Source organism: Phocoena phocoena, chromosome 5 (assembly GCF_963924675.1).
Source record: "Phocoena phocoena chromosome 5, mPhoPho1.1, whole genome shotgun sequence".
Lineage (NCBI taxonomy): Eukaryota > Metazoa > Chordata > Mammalia > Artiodactyla > Phocoenidae > Phocoena > Phocoena phocoena.
In genome coordinates this window covers 2,680,053-2,707,460 of record NC_089223.1, presented here as the reverse complement: position 1 = coordinate 2,707,460, position 27,408 = coordinate 2,680,053, and the positions used below count along the sequence as shown (strand labels likewise).

The following is a 27,408-nucleotide window of genomic DNA, read 5'->3' as shown; positions in this document are numbered from 1 at the left end:
TTTTTCTTATTTTGGCTGCACGGCGGCACGTGGGAGCTTAGTTCCCCGACCACGGATGGCACCCGCGTCCCCTGCACTGGAAGGCGGATTCTTGACCACTGGGCCCCCCAGGGAGGCCCCTACAATAATTTTAAGGCGCTGGAATTTGAAAAGGTCAGCGCGAGAAGCTGATGGAGCGGCCCTTCTGGAGTTGTCCATAAAGGCACATGGAGACAAACGCTCTTGCTAACATTTTCTCATAAACATTCTCAAGGCCAGACACCGGGAGAAGCGTCGGGGACAGAAAGAGAAAAGAAAAGACAATTCTTGCCCGGGGTTCCATTCTAACGGGAGGAGACAAATGAAGCAAGAAGTTAGTAAGCAACGAGAACGCTGCGAAGTGCTAAGGACCACACCACCCTTCTCCAGAATTAGGCTGCATGAAGAGGCGAGGGCGTGCTGCCCCGCGGCGGGGCCAGAGGCCTGCACACACGCCCCTACGGGGACCCGGGCGACAGCAAGGCCGCGGCTCCGGGAACCCTCCGCCCGGCCCCCGCCTCACTCCCACGGCCGGGCGACAATCGAAGCACAACTCGGCCGCCCAGGCCCGGCCCGGGGAGCAGGAACGCGCCGCCGCCAGGATGCCCCAAACCCCCGGACTTTGGCATTTCCTGCCCCATTTCCCAGACAAACGGAGCTTCACAGCAGCGGCCCCTCGCTAGTGAGCGGGACCCGGAGGCTGGAAAGGGCGTGGCTGTCCGACACGCTCTCCCCCACGCCACGACGGCAGGAAGAGCCATAAAGCTCGAGCGACAAGGATAGAAATACCTGGGGCTGCGGCTTCAGTGAGCGAGAAAACAGGGCAGGCCGGGGGCAGAGAAAGCACGACCAGGAGAGCACAGCAGGGAGCGAAGGCGGACGCCGCCGGAGGTCGGGAGGAGACGCCGGAAGTCGGGCGGAGACGCCGGAAGTCGGTCGGAGACGCCGGAAGTCGGTCGGAGACGCCGGAAGTTGGGCGGAGACGCCGGAAGTCGGGCGGAGACGCCGGAAGTCGGGCCGCGGCCTCCGGGCTCCTGTCGGAAGTTGGTCGCCAGCGCCGCGGTTCTTCGCAGACGCAGCCGGTTTTTGGGTTCGGGCTGCGCGGCGGCCACGGGGTGTTCCGAGGAGCTCGCGAACACGTCTGCGGGCCACAATGTCGCACCCGTCCCCCCAGGCTAAGCCGTCCAACCCCAGTAACCCCCGGGTCTTCTTGGACGTGGACATCGGAGGGGAGCGAGGTGAGGAGGCGGGGCTCCCGGGGTCGGGGTCCCAGAGGTTGGGGCGGGCCCGCGACCTTGTACCGGTGCCCTGGGGCGTGCGGAAGTTTCTGGAGGTTTTTGTTCGGGGGTGGTGGCGGCCTTTGGGTCTGTCTCGCCCGACTTGGCCGCCCTTCCCCGCCACCTGCTTTTGTGTTTGGGGGACATTCAGAAAACCCCGGTATGCGTCTCGGGGGCTCCCGTTGCCTAAAAGTTCCGGATTTTTGTTTTATTTGGTGGGCAAAACTGAGGACGTTAAGGCCGGGGTGCAGCCTTGCAGATAGCTCTGAGGACTGCTCTGAAGGGCTAAGGGAGGAGCCGGGATATATGAGTTTTTGCAACAAAAACCAGGTCGTGGGAACATCAAAAGATGACCGTTAACAGAGGAAACCAGACATGTCAAGTTAAGGGACGTAGCGCTTTTCTGTGTATGAGGAGATGCAAGAGTCCGGGCTCACTGAAAACCTTCCTTGGACGTGCACCTCGGCTGCCGGGGCCAGCGTCCTGTGCTTTCTCACTCTGAGTCTCCTCAGGGGGCACCTTTGGGCTGGCTGCAGCGGCTGAGGGCTCGGTGGGCTTGGCACTGGGCAGCCCGTTTGTCTTTATGCTGAACTCCCGCAGGGCTCACTGTGCAGGCGGCTGTAATGAGAGGGCTCGATGGCTGCAACATCCTTTGCTTACTGGTGGGGCAGGTGATCCTCTTCCATTGACACGCGCGCGCGCGCATACACACCCCCCCACCCCACCCCCACAGACTTATATGTATCAGTACTTTGATTTTGTTTTGAAATTTAGTGCCAGGTTTATCTTTTACCTACCTTAGGAATTGTCTAGAATGTGAACTTTTCAGCTTTTGCTTCAGAGGCAGCACTGGGCAGGTTCCACAGAGCACAAAGACTACAGCTGTACCTACAGCATGGCCGACGTGACCCCCCAGTATGTTTCATTTTCTCCTGTTGGTTACTTGGTGATGGGAAGTTATGAGCACATGTCAGAGAAATTAATCAAATGAAAACCATTCCTAGTTCATGGTGTCCTTAAATGGTGCTACTCTTCTGGCTGCTGTGTTGATGATCCTTTGTAAGATGTAGTAAAATAATTGTTTCAAATTCATCTAGATACATGATACTTAACATGAGGTAGACTGAATTTGAATATTAGAAAACTGACCAAAAAAGAGAACTTGGTATTTCAGTCACCAAAATTTTACCAAGTCTCCTTTCACCATTTGCTTATTTAGCTGGTTGTTTTGCATACTGACACAGTTTCATTTTTTCTTTCAGTTGGTCGAATTGTCTTGGAATTGTTTGCAGATATTGTACCCAAAACTGCAGAAAATTTTCGTGCATTGTGTACAGGAGAAAAAGGCATTGGACCCACCACTGGGAAACCTCTACATTTCAAAGGATGTCCTTTCCATCGAAGTACGAATGCGTTTTCTGAATCTGGTTTTCCTTATAGGTGATTGAATCCTGTTCTTCAGGAGTTAGGGAAGAAAACACTAAGTAGAGGGTGAGAGTTAACCATTACATATATTGGATTATTATTCAGCCATAAAAAGTAATGAAGTACTGATACATGGTACCATGGGGACAAACCTCGAAAATATTATGCTAAGTGATAAAAGCAAGACACAAAAACAAAAGGTCATTTGTTGTTTAACTTCATTTATATGAAATATCCAGAATAGATAAATCCATAGAGACAGAAAGCAGATTGGTGGTTGACAGGGGCTAGGGGTAGAGGGATGGGGAGTGACTGCTTTTAATTTGTGCAAGGTTTCATTTTGGGGTGATGAAAAGAACTTGAAACTAGACAGAGGTGATAATTACCAATACTGTGAATGTACTAAATGTCACTGAATTGTACACTTTAAAATGGTTAGTGGTTAATTTTATGCTATGTAAATTTTACCTCAATTAAAAAAAAATCCTCCAAACTGTATGAACCAAAAAAAAAAAAAATTACTGTTAGTTTCCAAAAGGATGCTTTGAGATCTGAGATGATAGCTCAGTTTCATAAAGGTTGGTCTGTGGAAGGTGGAATTAATTATGGGAGGGTACTAAGGTTTATTTATACAGAAATGGACTACCCTAGCTTCACCAGGGTGTGGCCGTGGTAAACAGACAGAGCTTGGGTAGCTTGACTACCTGGTGACAGAAAGTTATGCCTACTTCTTGGGCAGGATTGCTTGGGAAGACTGCAGCCAACTTAAAGATTCTGTGTCTTGGACACCTGGTGTGATGTGGGATCAAAAGGTGACTTTTCACACTGTGTAGTCATACCTTTGTTCAGTGATTATTTGATGGCTCCCCCAATAGACTGTAGGCTCCATGAGTTCAGAAACTGTATCTTCTCACCATTTTGTCCTTAGCATCCAGCATAGTTATTGAGTAGGCCCGCAATAAATATTTGTTTAATGAATAAACAAATGAGTTAAACTATAATTATGAGTATTTAAATTCTTCTAAAACTTGATTAAGAAAAAATTAACAGTGATTTTTTTTTTTAAAAGAAGATGTTGGGGGTAGGAGTTTATTAATTTCTTTTATTTCTTTTTGTTGTTTTGGGTCTTCGTTTCTGTGTGAGGGCTTTCTCTAGTTGTGGCAAGTGGGGGCTACTCTTCATCGCGGTGCGCGGGCCTCTCACTATCACGGCCTCTCTTGTTGTGGAGCACAGGCTCCAGAGGCGCAGGCTCAGTAGTTGTGCCTCACGGGCCGAGTTGCTCCGCAGCATGTGGGATCCTCCCAGACCAGGGCTCGAACCCGTGTCCCCTGCATTAGCAGGCAGATTCTCAACCACTGTGCCACCAGGGAAGCCCCTAACAGTGATTTTAAAATACTTAAACTGTTGATTTACTTTCACGTTTAATAAAATACCAAAATATAAGCATACCATGGAGATATTGCAGGTTCAGTTCCAGTCCATTGCAATAAAGCGAATATTGCAGTAAAGCAAGTCACACAAATTTTTGGTTTCCCAGTGCATATAAAAGTTATGTTTATACTGTAGTCTATTGTATGTAATAGCATTATGTCTGAAAAAATAGTATGTACCTTAATCTAAAAATACTTTATTGCTAAAAAATGCCCAAACAATTACAGTAACATCAAAGATTACTTATCACAGATCACCATAACAAATAATAATGAAAGTTTGAAGTATTGCAAGAATTACCAAAATGTGACACAGATATGAAATGAGCAAATGCTTTTGAAAAAAAAATGGCACTGATAGACTTGCTCTATGCAGGATTGCCACAAGCCTCGCAAGTTGTAAAGAAAAAAAAACAGAGTATCTGCAAAGCGCAATAAATGGAGGAGTGCCTGTGTGCTAATAAAGGGTGTGCTGAAAAGAGTTAACGTATCAGGCCTGAGGCTGCTGGCCTTAGAAGAGTCTACTTGCAAAGGGTGGCCACTGCCTGGAGTCAGGGAGCATGGCGCTTGACCCTCTCTCTGAATCCTGGAGGTGATTTACTCTGCCTAGACTCTTTGTGCAATCTGATTTATGCTGGACACTGCTCTCCTTTGGGAGTCTGGAAATTTGCTTCCTGCTGGGCAGACAGTGCCTGCAGGATCAGCCCCAGCAGAGACCTCGGGTGCTGAGTCTCTACAGGGCTCTCCTGGGGAGAAACACTGTGCACATGTTGCTGCATTTCTTTGCTGGGGGGAAGAGGAATGTGCCCTGTGACTGTTCATGGGAGCGAGGGAGCATAAGGGAACACCTGGATTCCTCCAGCCTCTGCCTGTATCTTCTCTCCCTATCATCCAGCTGTGTCCTTACTTACTACATCCGTGTAATACAAACAGATACCGAGTTCTGTGAGTCCTGGGAAATCTCTGAGCATGCAGCAGTGTTCTTGGGAACCCTTGCTACTAAGTGATAATATTTGCTGAAGTACTTGCATTCCAGTGTAACAAACCTCTTGGGAATAATTGGTTATTCAGTAGCATTTTTGAGTAACCATTATGTGCCCAGCCATGGACATGGTTACCAAGGAGGAAAAAAGGAGTTGCTATACTTAACTGTTTGCCGGGAGAGACAGATCTTTATGATACATATGATAAAAGGGAGGTAGAATCAAGATGCTGTTGGAGAAAAATAAGGAGTTCCAGTTTTGGGGTCTGGCAGTTCTATAGGGGAGGTGCCATGCGAACTGATTCTTTGAGTGTTAGTGGGCCATCAGGGAGTGGGAGTAGCTGGGACTCAGACTGTGAAAAGCCTTTTAAGAGTTTGCAGTTGTGGACGGGGGCAGGGAAGGACAGGAGAGAAGTTGTCCTCATTACGACATATCCGTTAGTCAGCATCGCTGCAGTCATCTGTAGCTTCTAATGGCAATTTTCCTTTTTTGTAGTTATTAAGAAATTTATGATTCAGGGTGGAGACTTCTCAAATCAGAATGGGACAGGTGGAGAAAGTATTTATGGTGAAAAATTTGAAGATGAAAATTTCCATTATAAGGTAAAGTAGACAAAAATGCATGTTTGTTGCTGATAATAAAAGTTATGTGCCTGGGATACTTGTTGAATTAGGATAAATGCCTCAGATGTGCTCAGATCTCCTTTATTTGTGAAAGGTATCATATTTGTAAATATACATCTTTTTTTTGGTTAATAAATTTATTTATTTATTTTTGGCTGTGTTGGGTCTTCATCGCTGCGTGCGGGCTTTCTCCAGTTGCGGTGAGCGGGCTTCTCATTGCAGTGGCTTCTCTTGTTGCAGAGCACGGGCTCTAGGCACAGTAGTTGTGGTGCATGGGCTCAGTAGTTGTGGCTCACAGGCTCTAGAGTGCAGGCTCAGTAGTTGTGGCGCAGGGGCTTAGTCACTCCGCAGCATGTGGGATCTTCCCGGACCAGGGCTCGAACCTGTGTCCCCTGCATTGGCAGGCAGATTCCTAACCACTGCGCCACCAGGGAAGCCCCGTAAATATACGTCTTTAATACGAAAAAATTTCATCCAGTAGTGATTTTATTGGCAAGAATGCAACAGCTATTTCATTGTGATCCAGGTTTATATACTTCAGTAAAGCCAATGTGTTTTTAAGGGTGGCCACCATATGGCAAAACTGTTTCCAGGAAAAATGTGCTCATCAGAGGGATGGTATGCTTTATGCTTAAATTTGAAGAGCAACAAAAGCATCGCTAATGTCTGGGATGTCAGGGGATTTGCACACTAGCAGATCTGGTTAACGTCCAGGCTCCTAAAGGACATTAGTGGTGCCTGTGCCTTCTTATCTTCCTGGTCCCAAGATGTGCCCGTTGGGGTATGTTGCATCATTCAGGTTATAAGAATGGACGTGTAAGTACAAAAGTAAAGTGACTCTTTTTGGAAATGAGGAATATGAGCAAGGTAATTAGGATAATTTGAGAATAAAATGTCATCAGTCTTTTAAACAGTTTATTGCCTGCAGCTAGTACTGTCACTGGCGCCAAAGAGTTTATAAAAATGAAACGCCTTCATGATAAGGAATTAAAAATCTTGCCAGAAAGACAAGATTAAAACACATAGGACAACTGGAGAATAATAAAATAATACGCTAGTAAATGCTAAGTTGATTGTGACTTTCTGTGTATGCTGTAGGAAGAAAGTATGATATATATTAGGGAAGACACTGAGGAGGAATGGGTACTTAAGCTGGGCAAACTGGACCTCGCAAGGTGGCTGAGATTTGGTTAGAAGGAACTAGAATACAGATGCCAGTTTGAGGGAGGGATGTGAGTGAGGAAGGACAAAGGCGTGAGGAAATAAGGTTAATAATATTTAATATCGTGGGAAGAGCACCAAACTTTTGGAAGGGAGAAAGGGAAGCTACCAGAAGGATGAACACTAAGATTATGTGATGGACGTGTTGAGAAGAAGCAAGGGGGCCTTTTGCAAGGGCATCTGGTTCTTCTACACGCTTGGTGGCCTTGAAGGCAGGGCTAGATTTAGGTTGAGGGGTAAAGGCACCTTAAGCGGGAGGACCAGCATGAGTGTTACACGTGCGGCCCAACAAGGAGTGCGTTTAGGAAGCCTTAGGGTCAGGTGGAAAGAGGAAGACAGTGGGGCCACGGAGCCTTTGAACAGGCTGGGCCAAGGTAGACGTTGGGTTTCGGGAGGTACGCGGCGGTTCCTCTTGGGCGTTCTCTCAAGAAGCGCTTCACTGGATGAAAGCCGTGATATTTGGCTTCCTTGGAGAGCAGGAAAGGACCTAACGGAACTTCCAGTCTAAACTGAATGTCCCTCGCTGTTCTCAGTGTAAAGAAAGAATCATAAAGGAAGAATCATAATGTAGGCCTGAGAGCGGGAGCGCTGTTGAGTGCTTTTCAGAAAAAAACGCCCCTGTCATAAGAAAGGGCAAAGCCGAATCATTAGGTCTTCATCTTAAAGACGAAGCGTAAGCACTTTCTCAATATGGCCGGTTTAGAAGTGCCACCCCTGCCCCCCACTATTGTTTCTGTTACTTCATTCGGTTTCATAAGCTTTTCTTAAAGTTTAAAAAGTGATTAAGTATCCCACGTTTTGTGAATTAAAGGTTACAGTTGGTACAAAGTAAGATTACACTACACGGTGTGATCTAAATAGTATTGCAGTCCACCCTAGTTTTGTGAATGGTTGGTAGAGAGTAATTCAGACAGTAACTCTAACCTTGGTTTTCTTTAATGGCGTATTCCTGCAGCATGATTCGGAGGGATTACTGAGCATGGCAAATGCAGGCCGCAACACAAACGGCTCTCAGTTCTTCATCACGATGGTTCCGACTCCTCACTTGGATGGCAAACACGTGGTGTTTGGCCAAGTGATTAAAGGAATGGGTGTGGCAAGGATTCTGGAGAACGTGGAGGTGAAAGGTGAAAAACCTGCCAAAGTGAGTACCAAGTGACAGGGTAAGACCCTCGTTATCCTAGCTGCTGTCTTAGCAAATGTAAGTAAAAGGCTCAGATGATGGTTAGCTGAAAGACATTAGGACGGCTCTTGTTAAAGAAGCCTGGCCCTGCCACTTTTTCTTCAAAGCTCTTTTGTACACTGGGAGAGATGAGGGCAGTTTAAAAGGAGGTTGTTATGATTTCAGCATCAGTCTTGCTGATTTTGGTAACTTAACTCTCATAGACCTGCAAAACTTTGAGTCAGTGTGTATACGAGTACAGAGAGAGCAGGAAACCGGGAAACTTGGTCTCCTCTCTGCCATTTAACTTGTGGTTTAGGCTTGCTCTTGTTATTTAACTTTCCTTGGCCCATTTCCTCAGCCTGCATAAATCATTTAAGGGTTTAGACTGGATTATGTCACTCCCAAGAGGCTTGTGCTCTAAATGTGTGTGAATCCACCCTCATGGGCAGGGTTGTGAGTGGAACTGGAGACTCAGACCTGCAGGAGGGGGGCTGCCACTCAGTGTGCGAAGGAAACAGCAGTCAGTGAGTCGAAGGCACGTGCCCACGTAAGGAGAATCCCACGGGGAACGATGAAACTTCCCACATAGTCTGTATGCACGGAGCTCCTGGACAGCAGCAGCAGGCACGTGTGCTGTGAAGTGACCCTGCTGTGCTCCTCGGGGTGTGTGCAGAGGCGCGCCTCGCGACGCCAGCCTGTCGCGTCAGAAGCAGCTTGGACGCTGTTGCTCATGCCTTGCGGCTGGAGAGCTTTTAAGCCCAGACTCTTGTTAAAGTCCTCGTTAATACGGTAGACGCTTCTACAGTTGACGGTTGTTTTTACAGTTGTGTGTTACTGCAGACTGCGGAGAACTGAAGGGCGGGGATGACTGGGGAATATTCCCCCAGGATGGATCTGGTGACAGTCATCCAGACTTCCCCGAGGATGCAGACATAGATGTAAAAGACGTGAGTACTTTCACGTGGGTTAAAGTTTAAGTACTTAAACTGCTAAAAATATTTAGCCCTAAAATTTTGAGCTTTTTGTATCAGTCTGTCTCAGTGATAGAACTTAGCACTAAACCGCGTTATATACTAAAACCCAACATATTCGTGTTCTTTCTTTTGTACAGGTAGATAAAATTTTATTAATAACGGAAGACTTAAAAAACATTGGAAATACTTTTTTCAAATCCCAGAACTGGGAGATGGCCATTAAAAAATACACAAAAGTTTTAAGGTAATAAAATACTTTTAATAAATTGCTGTAAGAACTTGAAATTGAATTATAAACTGAAATTCAAGAGTTGTTCTTTCTATTTTTGGCATATTACTTGCAGAGTAACCAGGTGTATTGAAATAGTTGCATTTCTTTGGTTGCTTCCAGATTCTTATTTTGAAAAATTTCAAAACACAGAAAAGTTAAGAATAGTACATGGATAGCCATGTACCTTTACCTGTGTTCACCAGTTTTTAAGTTTCGCCACGCTTGTTTTTGCAGAATCATTTTGAAAGGAAGTTGCAGATACCATGACACTTTACCCCTCAATATTTTAGCAAGCATTTCCTGAGAAGCCAGGACACTCTTCTACTTAGCCTTAAGACTATGAAAACATCTCCCAAATATCATTATGTCATCCATATTCAGAGGTCCCCAGATGTTTCACTTTTGTTTTGTTTTTACGCCAGTATCCATTATATCCTTTGGTTTTATGTCTCTAAGTCTCCTCTAATCTTTAATCTCCACGTTTTTTAGTCATTTGCATTTTGTGGCGTCGAAGCCCGTTGTCTTACGGAAACCATCTGTGTGTTTATTGCTTCCTCAAGGTTAGTTTGAGGTTACATATTTTAGCAATGACTTGAATAGGTGACGTGTATGTTTCCTATGATACCGTGTCCTGAAGGCACGTGGCAGTTTCGCCCGTTTTGAGCTTTGGCACTTGGTTACAGTGGCGATAGCCACGTCTCTGTTATGAAAGTACCTTTCCCCTTTGTAAATAATAAGTCCTCTCTGAGGTAATAACTGTGAGATTGTGTGAACATCTCATTCCTAGCCTTTCATCCAGTGGTTTCAGCATCATTGAAGCCCTTTGCTTGAATCAGTTATTACACTGACACTTGCAGAACTGCGATTTTCTCAGTCATTCTGCAGTTACGAGCTGGCATTCTTCTGTTTGAAAGACCCTCTACCCCTCCTTCTTTTAAAGTATTACTGTAGTATTTGATCAATTCAACGAATTATACTATTACCATCGTTCTTTCTGATGCTTGAAGGCTTCCCGATTGTCTGATGGGAGCCCCTTTCCTGTATCCCTTTGACTGTTCTGTTAGTCTGTGAGCTCTTGCTTTCTGCCACAAGATGGTCCAGACCCATCTTATACTTAACCTTGTGTCCAGATCTGAGTTTCTCCAAGGAGCTCTGATTCTTTTCAGTGGGGGACAGACTCTAGAAACCAAATTCTGGGGGCCAGGCCCTTTTCAGTAAACAGCTAGGAACTATAGTAAAAGACAAGTCAGAATCACCACCACAGGGCTCTTCACCTGTCCCCATTCCAGTCCCTGTCCCACAATGACAGCCTTGGTTCCAAACCTAATTACACTGGAAAGTGGGTTATGGAAACCTGAGCTTTACAAATAGAAGTGTTCCTTACTGTATAATCTCTAGGCTTGGGGATTGTTCTTAAGTTGTCTTCTTTGAACATTTTGGGAAAGAAGTTGGAACAAGTAAAAATCTTCTAAAGGAAAGCATTTAATAAAAAGATTGTGGTCATTAATATTAGCATGTGATGAACTTTTATATCAGAACTGACGCAGCACATTTTGACCGAGTGGAGAGCAGAGTTAAGTCTTAATGGGGGCTGCTTGCTGCTTGTACCGATGTGTTCTCCAGGTATGTGGAAGGCTCGAAGGCCGCTACTGAGAACGCAGGCAGAGCAAAGCTGCAGCCTGTCACTTTGAGCTGTCTGCTGAATATCGGAGCCTGCAAACTGAAGCTGTCCGATTGGCAGGGAGCAGTCGACAGCTGTTTGGAGGTAAGTCTGTTGATGTTACCTTTTTGAAAGAGTTGGATGATGACTTACTACTTCGAACAAAAGCAGTTTCATGTGACACTACTGCTATCTTATTGTGGAGGACCTAGTGAGATCCAGTGAAACATAATCTAAGTCACTTTATCTCTGAGTATTTTGGACCTCAGTTCTTCCTCTCAGGCCATTCATTTAGCTTATAACACTACATCACTTAATTTCTCTAAAGACACTTTCCTCCTCAGCTCATTTATTCACTTAACAGTTGAGCGCCTGTTATGTGCCAGGCATTGGAAGACAGCCAGGAATGACTGCGACGGTGGCCGGCGAGGTCGTTAGCAGAGCGTCGTCGCTTTGCCATCTTGAGCAAGTTCCTACTTGCAGAGTCTGAGTTTCTTCCTACGCCAAATGGAAATACTGCTTTCCTCCTGGGATTGTTAAGACCACGTGTAATGCACGTAAAGCCTTTACGCAGTGCTGGGAGCAGGTTAAGCGGCTAACAGACTCTTCGGTGTTTTAATTGAAAGACCCTCCCCTCGAGGAGCTCGAGGAGCTTTTTCGGTGGGAGAAGGAGTCCGTTTCACCGTAGGGTCGTCAGGACTTGTACAGGGACAGTGCGTGCCGTTGGGACACACAGGAAGGTGCCCTGCCTTCACGGGGACGTCCGGGAGTGCTAACGACAAAGCTGGCAAGGTGGCAGCCTGCCTTCCTTAAACAGAGCAGTTATGGCTGCCTCCCTCTTGCACAGTTTGAGCAGTTTTCCAAACTAAAACATATATGTTAGAAGGAGCGCCTCTAGTAACTGTTATGTATAATGCACAGTAATCTAGGTCACAGAGATCAGCTATGCCCGAGCAAGTGGAAATAAATGCGGTCCTAATTTACTGGGGTAGGTGGGATAAGGAATAAGAATGTGTTTATTAGGAGGGAACATGCGGCAGAGGACGAGATCGCGCTTCACTCTGGATCGCTTTTTGACCTTCGTGAGGCAGATAATATACACTCTTTTCAGTAAAATCCGAATATTGACCTCTAAAAGATCTTACTAAATACACTATTTTTAAAATGTTTCAGAGGAGAAACCTATTAAAAGTTACTCATGCTCCTGAAAAACCCCTAGATGTCAACTAAATGAGTGTATCCAAATTTCTACCCAGAATGTTTTTCTCCTATCAGCTAGGGCCCAATCAGGAGATAGACACCACACAGTAATTCCAACAGAGAAAGGTTACTGTCAGATACACATAAGGGGCAGATTGGAGTAGCGAGGGGTTGGCTAGGAGAGGGAACGCTGAAGGATCGGGGCATTGCAGGGTATATGTGTATGTATATGTGCAGAGACGTGTGTGATACAGGAGCAGCTGCTCCCTCTGGGGTGCATGGAGGCCCTGGGCCGAGACCCAGGCGCGACGGGGAGGGGGGCTGGGCCACACTGGGTGCCCCGGATCTTGGGGGAGCTCACGGGAGGCTCGCAGGGACCTGGAAGGGAAGTGGGTCCCTCGCCCATGGGCACTGGGCGCCCTCTGCTGACAAAGCAGCGTGTAACCGGAGGCTCTCAGGGCCCGGCGCCCTCATCACAGAACAGTGAACGGCTGTTTTGGAGCTGACGGGCAGTAAATGGAAATCCAGCATGTATACTTAGTACTCAGTACTTAGATAAAAATATTAACTGTATAACTTTCTGTAGGCCCTTGAAATAGATCCGGCAAATACCAAAGCACTGTACCGTAGAGCCCAAGGATGGCAAGGACTAAAAGAATACGACCAAGCATTGGTAAAGTTTTGTTTTAAATTTTATTTTTTAACATCTTTATTGGAGTATAATTGCTTTACAATCGTGTGTTAGTTTCTGCTTTACAACAAAGTGAATCAGTTACACATATACATATATCCCCGTATGTCTTCCCTCTTGTGTCTCCCTCCCACCCTCCCTATCCCACCCCTCTAGGTGGTCACAGAGCGCCGAGCTGATCTCCCTGTGCTATGCGGCTGCTTCCCACTAGCTATCTATTTTACGTTTGGTAGTGTATATATGTCATTGCCACACTCTCACTTTGTCCCAGCTTACCGTTCCCCCTCCCCGCATCCTCAAGTCCATTCTCTAGTAGGTCTGCATCTTTATTCCCATCCTGCCCCTAGGTTCTTCATGACCATTTTTTTTTTTTTGATTCCGTATATATGTGTTAGCATACGGTATTTGTTTTTCTCTTTCTGACTTACTTCGCTCTGTATGACAGTCTGTAGGTCCATCCACCTCACTACAGACAACTCAGTTTTGTTCCTTTTTATGGCTAATATTCCATTGTATATATGCACCACTTCTTCTTTATCCATTCCTCTGTTGGTGGACACTTACGTTGCTTCCATGTCCTGGCTATTGTAAAGAGAGCTGCAATAAACACTGTGGTACATGACTCTTTTTGAATTATGGTTTTCTCAGGGTATATGCCCAGTAGTGGGATTGTTGGGTCATACGGTAGTTCTATTTTTAGTTCTTTAAGGAACCTCCCTACTGTTCTCCATAGTGGCTGTATCAGTTTATATTCCCACCAACAGTGCAAGAGGGTTCCCTTTTCTCCACACCCTCTCCAGCATTTATTGTTTGTAGATTTTTTGATGATGGCCATTATGACTGGTGTGAGGTGATACCTCATTGTAGTTTTGATTTGCATTTCTCAAATGATTAATGATGTTGAGCATTCTTTCATGTGTCTATTGGCAATCTGTATACCTTCTTTGGAGAAATGTCTTCTGCCCATTTTTGGAGTGCATTGTTTGTTTTTTTAATATTGAGCTGCATGAGCTGCTTATAAAATTTGGAGATTAATCGTTTGTCAGTTGCTTCATTTGCAAATATTTTCTCCCATTCTGAGGGTTGTCTTTTCGTCTTGTTTATGGTTTCCTTTGCTGTGCAAAACCTTTTAAGTTTCCTTAGGTCCCGTTTGTTTTTTTTTTGCTTTTATTTCCATTTCTCTAGGAGGTGGGTCAAAAAGAATCTTGCTGTGATTTATGTCATAGAGTGTTCTGCCTGTATTTTCCTCTGAGAGTTTGATGGTGTCTGGCCTTACATTTAGGTCTCTAATCCATTTTGAATTTATTTTTGTGTATGGTGTTAGGGAGTGTTCTAATTTCATTCTTTTACATGTAGCTTTCCAGGTTTCCCAATACCACTTATTGAAAAGGCTGTCTTTTCTCCACTGTATATTCTTGCCTCCTTTATCAAAGATAAGGTGACCATAGGTGCGTGGGTTTATCTCTGGGCTTTCTATCCTGTTCCATTGATCTATATTTCTGTTTCTGTGCCAGTACCATACTGACTTGATTACTGTAGCTTTGTAGTATAGTCTGAAGTCAGGGAGCCTGATTCCTCCAGCTCCATTTTTCTTTCTCAAGATTGCTTTGGCTATTTGGGGTCTTTTGTGTTTCCATACAAATTGTGAAATTTCTTGTTCTAGTTCTGTGAACAGTGCCAGTGGTAGTTTGATAGGGATTGCATTGACTCTGTAGATTGCTTTGGGTAGTAGAGTCATTTTCACAATGTTGATTCTTCCAATCCAAGAACATAGTATATCTCTCCATCTGTTGGTATCATCTTTAATTTATTTCATCAGTGTCTTATAATTTCCTGCATACAGGTCTTTTGTCTCCTTAGGTAGGTTTGTTCCTAGATATGTTATTCTTTTTGTTGCAATGGTAAGTGGGAGTGTTTCCTTAATTTCTCTTACAGATTTTTCATCGTTAGTGTATAGGAATGCAAGAGACTTCTGTGCATTAATTTTGTATACTGCTACTTTACTAAATTCATTGATTAGTTCTAGTAGTTTTCTGGTGGCATTTTTAGGATTCTCTATGTATAGTATCACGTCATCCGCAAATAGTGACAGCTTTACTTCTTTTCCAATTTGGATTCCTATTATTTCTTTTTCTTCTCTGATTGCCGTGGCTAAAACTTCCAAAACTATGTTGAATAAGAGTGGTGAGAGTGGGCAACCTTGCCTTGTTCCTGATCTTAGTGGAAATGCTTTCAGTTTTTCACCATTGAGGACGATGTTGGCTGTGGGTTTGCCATATATGGCCTTTATTATGTTGAGGAAAGTTCCCTCTAGGCCTACTTTCTCGAGGTTTTTATCACAAATGGGTGTTGAATTTTGTCGAAAGCTTTCTCTGCATCTATTGCGATGACCATACGGTTTTTCTCCTTCAATTTGTTAATATGGTGTATCACATTGATTGATTTGTGTATATTGAAGAATCCTTGCATCCTTGGGATAAACCCCACTTGATCATAGTGTATGATCCTTTTAATGTGCTGTTGGATTGTGTTTGCTACTATTTTGTAGAGGATTTTTGCATCTGTGTTTATCAGTGATATTGGCCTGTAGTTTTCTTTCTTTGTGACATCTTTGTCTGGTTTTGGTATCAGGGTGATGGTGGCCTCGTAGAATGAGTTTGGGAGTGTTCCTCCCTCTGCTATAGTTTGGAAGGTTTTGAGAAGGATAGGTGTTAGCTCTTCTCTAAATGATGCATAGAATTCGCCTGTGAAGCCGTCTGGTCCTGGGCTTTTGTTTGTTGGAAGATTTTTTTTTTTTTTTGGTGGTATGCGGGCCTCTCACTGTTGCGGCCTCTCCCGTTGTGGAGCACAGGCTCTGGACACGCAAGCTCAGGGGCCATGGTTCACGGGCCCAGGTGCTCCACGGCACGTGGGATCTTCCCGGACCGGGGCACGAACCCGTGTCCCTTGCATCGGCAGGCGAACTTTCAACGACTGTGCCACCAGGGAAGCCCTTGTTGGAACATTTTTAATCACAGTTTCAATTTCAGTGCTTGTGATTGGTCTGTAGATATTTTCTATTTCTTCCTGGCGGTCTGTGAAGGTTGTGCATTTCTAAGAATTTGTCCATTTCTACCAGGTTGTCCACTTTATTGGCATACACTTGCTTGTAGTAATCTCTCATGATCCTCTGTAGTTCGGCAGTGTCATATGTTACTTCTCATTTCATTTGTAATTCTATTGATTTAAGTCTTCTCCCTTTTTTTTTTTTGATAAGTCTGGCTAATGGTTTATCAATTTTGCTTATTTTCTCAAAGAATCTGTTTTTAGTTTTATTGCTCTTTGCTATCGTTTCCTTCACTTCTTTTCCTTTATTTCTGATTGCATCTTTATGATTTCTTTCCTAATGCTAACTTTGGGGGTTTTTTGTTCTTCTTTCTCTAATTGCTTTAGGTGTAAAGTTAGGTTGTTTATTTGAGATGTTTCTTGAGGTAGGATTGTACTGCTATAAACTTCCCTCTTAGAACTGCTTTTGCTGCCTCCTAAAGGTTTTGGGTCATCATGTTTTCATTGTCATTTGTTTGTAGGTATTTTTTGATTTCCACTTTGATTTCTTCAGTGATCTCTTGGTTATTTAGTAGCATATTATTTAGACTCCATGTGTTTGTATCTCTTACAGATCTTTTTCCTGTAATTGATACCTAGTCTCAGCGTTGTGGTTGGAAAAGATACTTGATACGATTTCAGTTTTCTTAAATTTACCAAGGCTTGATTTGTGACCCAAGATGTGATCTATCCTGGAGAATGTTCCATGAGCACTTGAGACGAACGTATATTCTGTTGTTTTGGGGTGGAATGTCCTATTAATATCAATTAAGTCCATCTTGTTTAATGTATCATTTAAAGCTTGTGTTTCCTTATTTATTTTCATTTTGGATGATCTGTCCATTGGTGAAAGTGGGGTGTTAAAGTCCCCTACTATGACTGTGTTATTGTCGATTTCCCCTTTTATAGCTGTTAGTATTTGCCTTATGCATTGAGGTGCTCCTATGTTGGGTGCATAAATATTTACAGTTGTTGTATCTTCTTCTTGGATCGATCAGTATGTAGTGTCCTTCTTTGTCTCTTGTAATAGTCTTTGTTTTAAAGTCTATTTTGTCTGATATGAGAATTGCTACTCCAGCTTTCTTTTGGTTTCCAGTTGCATGGAATATCTTTTTCCATCCCCTCACTTTCAGTTTGTATGTGTCTCTAGGTCTGAAGTGGGTCTCTTGTAGACAGCATATATATGGGTCTTGTTTTTCTATCCATTCAGCCAGTCTACGTCTTTTGGTGGGAGCTTTTAATCCATTTACATTTAAGGTAATTTTCGATATGTATGTTCCTATTACTATTTTCTTAATTGTTTTGGGTTTATTATTGTGGGTCTTTTCCTTCTCCTGTGTTTCCTGCCTAGAGAAGTACCTTTAGCGTTTGTTGTAAAGCTGGTTTGGTGCTGCTGAATTCTCTTAGCTTTTGCTTGTCTGTAAAGGTTTTAATTTCTCCATCAAATCTGAATGAGATCCTTGCTGGGTAGAGTAATCTTGGTTGTAGGTTTTTCTCCTTCATCACTTTAAATATGTCCTGCCACTCCCTTCTGGCTAGTAGAGTTTCTGCTGAAAGATCAGCTGTTAACCTTATGGGGATTTCCTTATGTGTTATTCGTTGTTTTTCCCTTGCTGCTTTTAATATTTGTTCTTTGTATTTAATTTTTGATAGTTTGATTAATATATGTCTTGGCGTGTTTCTCCCTGGATTTATCCTGTATGGGACTCTCTGTGCTTTCCTTTCCCATATTCGGGAAGTTTTCAACTATAATCTCTTCAAATATTTTCTCAGTCATTTTCTTTTTCTCTTCTTCTTCTTGGACCCCTATAATTCGAATGTTGGTGTGTTTAATGTTGTCCCAGAGGTCTCTGAGACTGTCCTCAATTCTTTTCATTTTTTTTTCTTTATTCTGCTCTGAGGTAGTTATTTCCACTATTTTTTTTTTTTTTTTTTTTGCGGTACAAGGGCCTCTCCTGTGCGGACACGCAGGCTCAGCGGCCACGGCTCACGGACCCAGCCGCTCCGCGGCACGCGGGACCCTCCCAGACCGGGGCACGAACCAGTGTCCCCTGCATCGGCAGGCGGACTCTCAACCACTGCGCCACCAAGGAAGCCCTATTTCCACTATTTTATCTTCGAGTTCACTTATCCGTTCTTCTGCCTCAGTTATTCTATTGATACCTTCTAGAGAATTAATTTCATTTATTGTGTGGTTCATCACTGTTTGCTCTTCAGTTCTTCTAGGTCCTTGTTAAACGTTTCTTGTATTTTCTCCATTCGATTTCCAAGATTTTGGATCACCTTTACTATCATTGTTCTGAATTCTTTTTCAGGTTGACTGCCTATTTCCTCTTCATTTGTTAGGTCTGGTGGGTTTTTGCCTTGCTCCTTCATCTGCTGTGTGTTTCTGTCTTCTCCTTTTGCTTAACTTACTGTGGTCTCCTTTTTGCAGGCTGCAGGTTCGTAGTTCCCGTTGTTTTTGGTGTCTGCCCCCAGTGGCTACGGTTGGTTCAGTGGGTTGTGTAGGCTTCCTGGTGGAGGGGCCAAGTGCCTGTGTTCTGGTGGATGAGGCTGGATCTTGTCTTTCTGGTGGGCAGGTCCACGTCTGGTGGTGTGTTTTGGGGTGTCTGAGGCCTTATTATGATTTTAGGCAGCCTCTCTGCTAATGGGTGGGTTTGTGTTCCTGTCTTGCTAGTTGTTTGGCATAGGGTGTCCAGCACTGGAGATTGCTGGCCGTTGGGTGGAGCTGGGTCTTGGTGTTGAGATGGAGATCTCTGGGAGAGTTTCGCTGTCTGATATTACGTGGAGCTGGGAGGTCTCTGGTGGACCAGTGTCCTGAACTTGGTTCTCCCTCCTCAGAGGCTCAGGCCTGACGCCTGGCTGGAGCAACAAGAGCCTGTCCTCCACGCAGCTCAAAATAAAATGTAGGAAAAAAAGAAAGAAAGAAAAAGAAGATAAAATAAAGTTATTAAAATAAAAAATATTAAGAAAAAGTATTTTATAAGTAGTAATAATTTAAAAAAAGGATAGACAGACCCTAGGACAAATGGTAAAAGAAAGCTATACAGACAAAACCACACTCAGAAGCATACACATACACACTCAGAAAAAGAGAAAAATGGAAAAAATATATATATCGTTGTTCCCAAAGTCCACCTCCTCAATTTGGGATGATTCGTTGTCTATTCATGTATTCCACAGACGCAGGGTACATCAATTTGATGGTGGAGCTTTAATCCGCTGCTCCTGAGGCTGCTGGGAGAGATTTCCCTTTCTCTTCTTTGTTCGCACAGCTGCCGGGGCTCAGCTTTGGATTTGGCCCCGCCTCTGCGTGTAGGTCGCTGGAGGGCGTCTATTCTTCACCCAGACATGACGGTGTTAAAGGAGCTGCTGATTCGGGGGCTCTGGCTCAGTCAGGCCGGTGGGAGGGAGGGGCACAGATGTGGGGCGGGCCTGCAGCGGCAGATGCTGGCATGACATTGCACCAGCCTGAGGTGTGCCGTGTGTTCTCCCGGGGAAGTTGTCCCTGGATCCCGGGACCCTGGCAGTGGCGGGCGGCACAGGCTCCCTGGAAGGGGGAGAGTGACCTGTGCTCGCACACAGGCTTCTTGGTGGCGGCAGCAGCAGCCTTAGCGTCTCATGCCCGTCTCTGGGGTCCGTGCTTTTAGCTGAGGCTCGTGTCCATGTCTGGAGCTCATTTAGGTGGTGCTCTGAATCCCCTCTCCTCGCACACCACCTGCCTCTTCGGCAGGTCCATACCTTTTCCCGGACTCCCTCCCGGCCAGCCGTGGAGCACTAACCCCCTGCAGGCTGTGTTCACGCCGCCAACCCCAGTCCTCTCCCTGCGCTCCGACCGAAGCCCGAGCCTCAGCTCCCAGCCCCGCCCGCCCCGGCGGGGGAGCAGACAAGCCTCTCGGGCTGGTGAGCGCCGGTCGGCCCCGATCCTCTGTGCGGGAATCTCTCCGCTTTGCCCTCCGCACCCCTGTGGCTGCGCTCTCCTCCATGGCTCCGAAGCTTCCCCCCTCCGCCACCCGCAGTCTCAGCCCGTGAAGGGGCTTCTAGTGTGTGGAAACCTTTCCTCCTTCATGGCTCCCTCCCAGAGGTGTGGGTCCTGTCCCTATTCTTTTCTCTGTTTTTTCTTTTTCTTTTGCCCTACCCACGTACGTGGGGGAGTTTCTTGCCTTTTGGGAGGTCTGAGGTGTTCTGCCAGCATTCAGTAGGTGTTCTGTAGTTGTTCCACGTGTACATGTAGTTTTGATGTATCTGTGGGGAGGAAGGTGATGTCCATGTCTTACTCCTCCGCCATCTTGAAGCTCCTCTCTGTTTTAAATTTTAATTAAAAAAACCACTTTCATAACTCATAACCTAATACTTCTTTAATTTTTTTTCCCAATTAAAGGCTGATCTTAAGAAAGCTCAGGAGATAGCACCAGAGGATAAAGGTAAGTTGGCAGTTTCTGTAGTGCAAGTTCATTTTGTCCCTTCAGAATTGATCCTCATGAACTAGCATACGCTTTGTCACTTAGAGGTTGCCTTGTCCAGCAGATACTGCAGAGCGCCTGTTCAGGCCAGGTTCCAGGCATGCTGGAGAAGGCACAAGTCAGGGTCCTGCCTTCAGCTTACACTGCAGCCACTGTCCATGTGTCTGAAGACTGTGTGCTCTGCTGTCCTGTAATTCTAGATGGAAGAGCAGCGTTAGAAGACACAATATTTAGGGCGAATTTAGTGTTTGGGACCATTTCTTAAGCTGAATGTGGCCATGACCTAAGTATTCTAGCTACTGAATATGTTTTAGGAAAGTTTTGGAAAGCTGCGACAAAAATAAGCCTGTTTTTCAAATAAACCAAGTACAAATGGTGATTCTAGGTCTAGATGTGGAAATAGGTCTTTGGGGAGGCGCTTCAGTGGGGTCCCCCCTCTGATGGAAGGGAGAAGGCGTATCTGTGTGTAATTCAGTTAGTTCTCTCGGTGGACAGTCTCCTACAATTGTGCTCTGTGGTTTTTATGTTTGTGTGGTCGCTTTCTCCAAGTAAAATACACTGTTAATAAGGCTCAGTTACCCTTCGAAGAGTTATATCATTTTTTATCACACTAAAGCATGAGTTTGCTGGTCAGCCTAATTTTTTGGATGTTTTGAGAAATAACTCATATTACATATTTATTTTGCAGCTATCCAGGCAGAATTGCTGAAAGTCAAGCAAAAGATAAAGGCACAGAAAGATAAAGAGAAGGCAGCTTATGCAAAAATGTTTGCTTAATAAGGAATTCAGTTTTGCTTAAGTATGGATTGAAGTGAGACAATTAAAGGATCTTGTCTATTATGTATGATCCCTAATGTGTTCCCTCTGAGAATTCAGTTCCCATTGTTTGCAGTCTAGGAATACAGGTAGGGATTCACTCTTAATAGACCAGTGTTACAAAATATGCTGAAGTTGAACTCATTTTAAATGGCTCTCTGCATTACAAAGGATAATGGTGTCCAGTGTATTTTAAACTTCTAGACACATCTTGTTTGAATAAACAGATCAAAAGTTAAGTATGTATGTTGTATGTTGTAAGTATGTATGTTGTTTTTCTCAGTTCTTTGATGCATCTCTCTGTGACGTGTGTGCAGAGCTGGCAGACCTCTCTAAAGGGTCAGGTAGACATTACAGTCTGTCAGTCACAGCTACCCAGTTCTGCACTTGGAGCTCAGAAGCCCCCATCGACAGTGCGTAAGCCAGGAGGCACTGCTGTGTTCCAGTAAAACTGCGTAAGAAGAGTGGTGGGCTGGACGCCAACCTCTGGTCTAGGAGATACACTTCGCTGGAAGTGCTGAGCCTGATGAGTCAAATGTACATTGGAGGCCAGTAGTGCCAATAGTGTTTGAATCTCGGAAGACTTGGAGAGAGAAGTAGATGCTACGTCACTTATAAAGTTTTATTTAAGAGATTCATAATTTTTTATGGGACAGTTTTAGGTATAGTATAAAATTATTTCACTGATAATTACTTTATGAACATCCTGATCAAAAATATATTTAAGCTTTTTGACACCTGTGAACTTCCAAACATTTGACGTGAACTTGCCGTCCATTTTAGAGACGCTGGCACGGGTGAAGCCGGCTGCAGCTTACATTCCGTTGTATGCTGGGCCTCCACCGCCTTCGGGTACCACCCAGTTAATATTCTGACTCGGGTCCTTAATGTCACATGTTTTACAGTGCACACAGTTCTGAGCGTTTATCTGTAGACGAAATCCATCACCTTGTTCCAAAGGTACAAATTCATAAACTCCTGTAAGAAAACACAGGCAACTCCGTGCAGTAGCTGCCTTTAAAGCAGAGGCCAAAGTCCTGGAGAAATTAGCCACAGAAGCCCTCAGCGTTTGTGGACTGAATGTTTACCCACAGAATATTACAGAGATCTGGGTGTGTGCATTTGCTGTTGTATAAATTAAAAATGATAAAAGCAGAAGGTACGGCAGCACGTGGCTGAGTTGGTGTTACCAACAAGGGAACTCGAGGTTGAGCAGTTTTCGGGTGTGATGTTATATACGGACATACTTCAGAGACCCAGACGCTGCAATAAAGTGAGTTATCACAATAGAGCGAGTCATGCGAATTTGTTTGTTGCCAGTGCATATGTAACAGTTACATTTATGCTACTTTGCCGTCTGTGAAGCCTGCAATAACAGCATTATGTCTAAAAAACAAGGTACATGCCTTACTTAAAATACACTTTATTGCTAAAAAATGCTATCTGAGCCTTCAGCGAGTCGTACTAACATCAAAGATCACGGAGCACAATATCAAATATAATAATGAGAAAGTTTGAAATTTTGCAAGAATTACCACATGTGGCACGTGGAGTGAGCAAATGGAAAAACGGCGCCAGTAGGCTTCTTCAGCACGGGGTTGCCAGGGACCTTCGCTTTGTAAAAAAAGCAGTGTCTGCCAGTGACAGAAGTGGTGATCTTCCCGTATACACGTGTGCCACGACTGCAGACAGATTAGGTCAGCCCTTACCCTCAGCTTACAACCCAGGGAGATGACAGAAGTGGTGATCTTCCCGTATACGCGTGTGCCACGACTGCAGACAGATTAGGTCAGCCCTTACCCTCAGCTTACAACCCAGGGAGATGACAGAAGTGGTGAAAAGACAAAGTCAAGACAGTCAAGGTCCCTCCCGCACAGAACGTATGTTCTAGTTCCTGTCCAGAAGGTACTGATTTTCACACACCTGAATGCTGTTCTACCAGCACTCGAGACCCAGTTCCTACTATAATTCTAGTTGAAAGCTCAGCACTGGAAGATACTCTATCCATGATGCATTTAAAGTCCAGGACGATTTCCCTGAGCTGCATGTGGCCAAATCTAGTATTTTAGGCTATGTACACATATATAATGTATATGTGTGTGTGTACATGAGCATACATATATACAGACAGGAGCAGCCATGACAGAAACGATTTTTTTTTTAAGTCACGTGAACATGGAAAGAGGTGTTTGGTGCTTTTCCCCGTAACCCTTAACCTCGCGCTGAGGGTGAAAAGAGAAAGGCTGCTTTTGAGAAATGCCGTCTGAATTAGGCTTCACGAGAAATCCCTACTACTATAGCATTAGAGTAGAAACATAAGAATGAGTTTTCATAAGGAAGCTGGAGATGGGAGTCATTTACAATTTCCAAGCAATAGAAGGAGAAATTTCTTTAAAAAAACGGAAGCCTATTTCTAACGTGTTTCAAGCAAATCCTCCTGTTGACGTTTCAGGAGTGGATGGAAATGAGTGTACTGACCTGCAGGGCAGAACCGCTGCTCAGGCCCGTCGTATATGGTCAGGTTTCTGTTTACAGGTACACTGTCATCTTTCAAGGTCAGATGCGCCGGCTGGTCGTGTTCATGGTTGGTGCCACTCAGAGCCACGGATGACAAAAGGTCAAAACTGATCTGCCCATCTGGTTTTGGATACTCAATAGGTGTGCAGTCCTTGGCTGGCTTGAGCTGATCAGAGTCAGAACCTTCCCAAGTTTTGAGGAAGGTTTTTAGTAAAAATGTATCTAATTCTAAAGTACTTCCTTAGATATTTTAAAAACCTGTAAATATTATACTGAAGAAATAAGACTTTAGCCCTCTTTCAACAATGATACCCTGTCCTCCTAAAGATACTGAATTCATCATTTCTCTAAGAAAGCAAGTTTATAAAGTGTAGAAGGTCACCTTTTTCCCCTACTTACTGGATCCCGTTTCCTGAGTTAAGGACTAACATTCATACTCAGGCCGGAATTACCTTTATGCTTTAGGGTCCAGGGCTCCATCCCTCTGAATATCCAGTAGAAGATTCCAGTGTAAATCATCCCTCCGTACACACCCAGGACGCCATGGCAGGACGGTCTGACGTTTCTGATGGCATATAGCTCTTTCCACACCCATGATTTCTTCAAATTGTCCTCATACTCAGTTACATCAAGTCCTTTTTATGAAAAACATGAAATGTTAAGTGAAATTGCCTCACGGAGTATAAAACACTTTATTGTCAAGGTACTTTGCTACCGAAATAACAGATGACTTTTACATAGTTAAAAAAGCAGGTGGTCATATGAGACCACACTTGAAGAACGTTTCATGTATAAATGCTGACATCTTCCAAAAAGATACCCATTTGATAGGTTGTTTAACAGGCAGTAAGGCCATACTGGTAGCATGGAAAATTAGTTGCAAAATTCAGTGAACCTGAAAAGGAAGCTAAGAGTTTATGCTACCTATGGAGCTGATCACTGAAACACTTCTGTTACGGGCTGAACCATGATGGCCCAGAGAGGTATTTTCAAGTCCTGACCCCTAGTTGTCTCAGAATCGGTCAGAAGAGGGTCGCTGCCGGTATACCGAGTTAAGACAAGGGCATGCTGGAGCGGCCTGCACCCTTGGTCCAATGACTGGCGTCCAGGAGACAGCCAGAGGAAGACAAGGCAGGGGCTGGCAGTGCTCTGCCAGGAGCCCGGGGCCCCCGGAAGCTGGAGACTCGGACACAGCTGCGAAATGCTCGCCTGCGGAACTCCAAATACCTTCCTGGTTAAAGCTGCCCAGCTCGTAGTGCTCGGCTGTGGTGGTCCTCGGAGGTGGCAGCACCTAAAGCTGGGGGCCCTGCACTTAATCTCCAACAGGACATCCTGGTTCTCGTGACCACCCTCCTCCTGGTGCCGGTGACCTGCCTGCTCCGGCCCAACCTGCGCGGGGCAAGCGGGCTGGCGCCCGGCGGGACGCGGACTTGGTGAGGCCGTCTGAGGCACCGGCCCTGCCTCTCCTGTCCCCGAGCGTGCCTGAAGGTACAGTCCACCTGGAGGAGCGTTGTCACCCGACTCTACGGAACGCGGCTCATCTATCGGGTATCTACGGACTTGCTCCTGGTGTTTGCGTCCACAGGGAGCCAAGCCCCTGCTCTGGGAGGACTGTTCCGTCCAAGGAAACGAGGGTGATCAATAAGTACGTTAAACAGTGAGCCGAGCCGGAAGGTGGAACACACTGGAGAGGGAGCGGCGCGGCGAGAGGGGCTGGCAGGGCTGTGTGCCTGTGTGCGTGGTGCAGATTCACTGGTGAGGTCCGCGCGAGGCCCCCGGAGAGAGATCCGAGCCGAGGTGCGGGGAGCTTGGGGGCCAGCCATCAGCTGGGTGCCGCCCCCGGGACCCAGGAAGCATGTCTGGGATGGAGGGTGACAGGAGGTGAAGGCGGAGGCGGGTCCGCTGCCTGCCCTGGAGTGAAGGTCTGGGGGCGCCTGCAAGGGTCCACCTGGGCCTGTGCGATGTGAGGCGGGACCCTCACGTTGAACTTGTTTCCAGGGGGCGGGACACCTCGGGCCCGTTCTACTTTCCATTCATGAAATGGCACGTGGCCGTAAAAACCTCACGGCGAGCAGGCTGCAGTGTGCTTTGCCCAGCAGGCATCTCGACGCTTTGTGTAGAGGGACAGTCACACTGCATCTTTCAATGCCCAATGAGATAAACGTACAAGACGGCAAGATTTCTAACTGTATCTACTGTCATCCTCCATCTGTACACTGAGTGTATGTTTAAATAGCTTCTTTTTAAACATCCCCATGAAGAACGTGAGATTAAATGGGAGTTCTTACCTATCGTCTTTGATTGGAGATTCTCACTAGTTAGTTGATTAAAAATAGATTCTGCTGCCAAAATCCCACTTTTCATTGCTGTGTGGGTCCCTTTGATCTTGGGAACATTCATGAAACCAGGGCTACAACCAATTAGTAAGCCCCCAGGAAAGGTGAGTTTTGGTATAGACTGAGGAAAGGAACAGTCAAAGTGCATCTGTTAGTTCAAATTAAACAAACAGAACCGAATACTCCAAATTATAGCCTCTTTGAAAGCTGTAGGGAAAAACCGGAAAAAAAAAAATTACATGCAAATGAATACGAGTGAAGAGAAAAATCAGAGCAAGGGCAGTTTTTCTCCTCCTCTAGAAACGAGGATCAGAACTATTGCTCTTTTTCTGTTAAGATGTTTTCCATCTTCCTCCCCATGACTTACCTGCATGAGACAGACGTTAAGACCAGAGCATTAACATTTACATAAAATGTTTTTATTTATACATATCTATGTCATAATGAAAAGAATATTCTCTAAACCTCCTGAATGTCTATTATCTAAATTGTGATCTGCTTTTATACGCATTGTGGGTAACACGTGATTTACAAAGGATGTTATCTTAACTCTTCATACCTCCTTGTTTTACCTTGATGTCCAGGGAGTTTCGGAAACCTAGGTTCTAATCATGGCATCGCCACAATTAGCCACTACCTTAAATAATATATTTTAATTAACCGAAGAATAAACTGAATTTCCAAAATAAACTTTAAGATGGTTGTTTGGGCCTCAGTATACACTTCTGATGGAAAACAACGTACTAAAGGGTGGGTGACAGTTTTGGTTTAGCCCCACGATGTAGCAGCTAAGTTACAGACTGCCTCCCTCAGGAGACTGTACTGTAACCTACAGTGTGGAGAGGAAGAAAAGAGAGCTGTGGAGTTGCTCTTTCCTCCTGGAGGCTTCCCTCCCGGGAGGCTTCCCACAGTACGCCACGGATCTGTGTTGAGAAAGTGGTGGGTGGCTGACAGTGTGGCCGATGGGCGGAGAGGGACCCTGAGGAGGAGGTCAACAGGGAGCCCGCCACCATCAGCCGCCACGCCGCGGGGCCGTGGCTGCGCTCCCGTGATTACAGAGTTCTAACTGCGCGGGAGTGGCGGTGAGAAGCAAAAGCAACGCTGGCACAAGGAGGCTCGGGCCCAGGGGTGACTGCTGTTCTCCGACCAAACTCAGCATCAGAAACATGTAGATAAGAGAGCGTGAAATCAGGGCCGCAGAGCAGACAACAAGGGGAAAGGGCTTTCTGGAATGCCAGGAGCTGCAAACAGAGA

The 27,408-nt window shown here is 45.2% G+C and overlaps 2 protein-coding genes across 2 annotated transcripts in view; one reads left to right on the top strand and one right to left on the bottom strand.

Moving 5' to 3' along the window:
* Positions 1 to 1,085: 1,085 nt before the first annotated feature.
* On the top strand, positions 1,086 to 21,536 carry PPID (peptidylprolyl isomerase D). The gene is made up of 10 exons (XM_065878239.1): positions 1,086 to 1,256; positions 2,558 to 2,698; positions 5,629 to 5,735; positions 7,933 to 8,121; positions 8,967 to 9,089; positions 9,254 to 9,360; positions 11,011 to 11,152; positions 12,834 to 12,920; positions 20,404 to 20,446; positions 21,174 to 21,536. The coding sequence occupies exons 1-10, from the start codon at positions 1,172 to 1,174 to the stop codon at positions 21,260 to 21,262; spliced, it is 1,113 nt and encodes a 370-aa protein (XP_065734311.1). The 5' UTR covers positions 1,086 to 1,171; the 3' UTR covers positions 21,263 to 21,536.
* A 372-nt stretch (positions 21,537 to 21,908) lies between these two features.
* The window catches only part of ETFDH (electron transfer flavoprotein dehydrogenase), a 34,531-nt gene continuing 29,031 nt past the window's right edge, over positions 21,909 to 27,408 (bottom strand). The window contains exons 10-13 of the mRNA XM_065877573.1: positions 26,107 to 26,275; positions 24,271 to 24,453; positions 23,780 to 24,001; positions 21,909 to 22,279 (exon numbers count right to left, since the gene is read on the bottom strand). Coding sequence (XP_065733645.1) covers positions 22,116 to 22,279; positions 23,780 to 24,001; positions 24,271 to 24,453; positions 26,107 to 26,275 — 738 coding nt within the window. The 3' untranslated portion in view covers positions 21,909 to 22,115. The remainder of the gene's footprint in view (positions 22,280 to 23,779; positions 24,002 to 24,270; positions 24,454 to 26,106; positions 26,276 to 27,408) is intronic.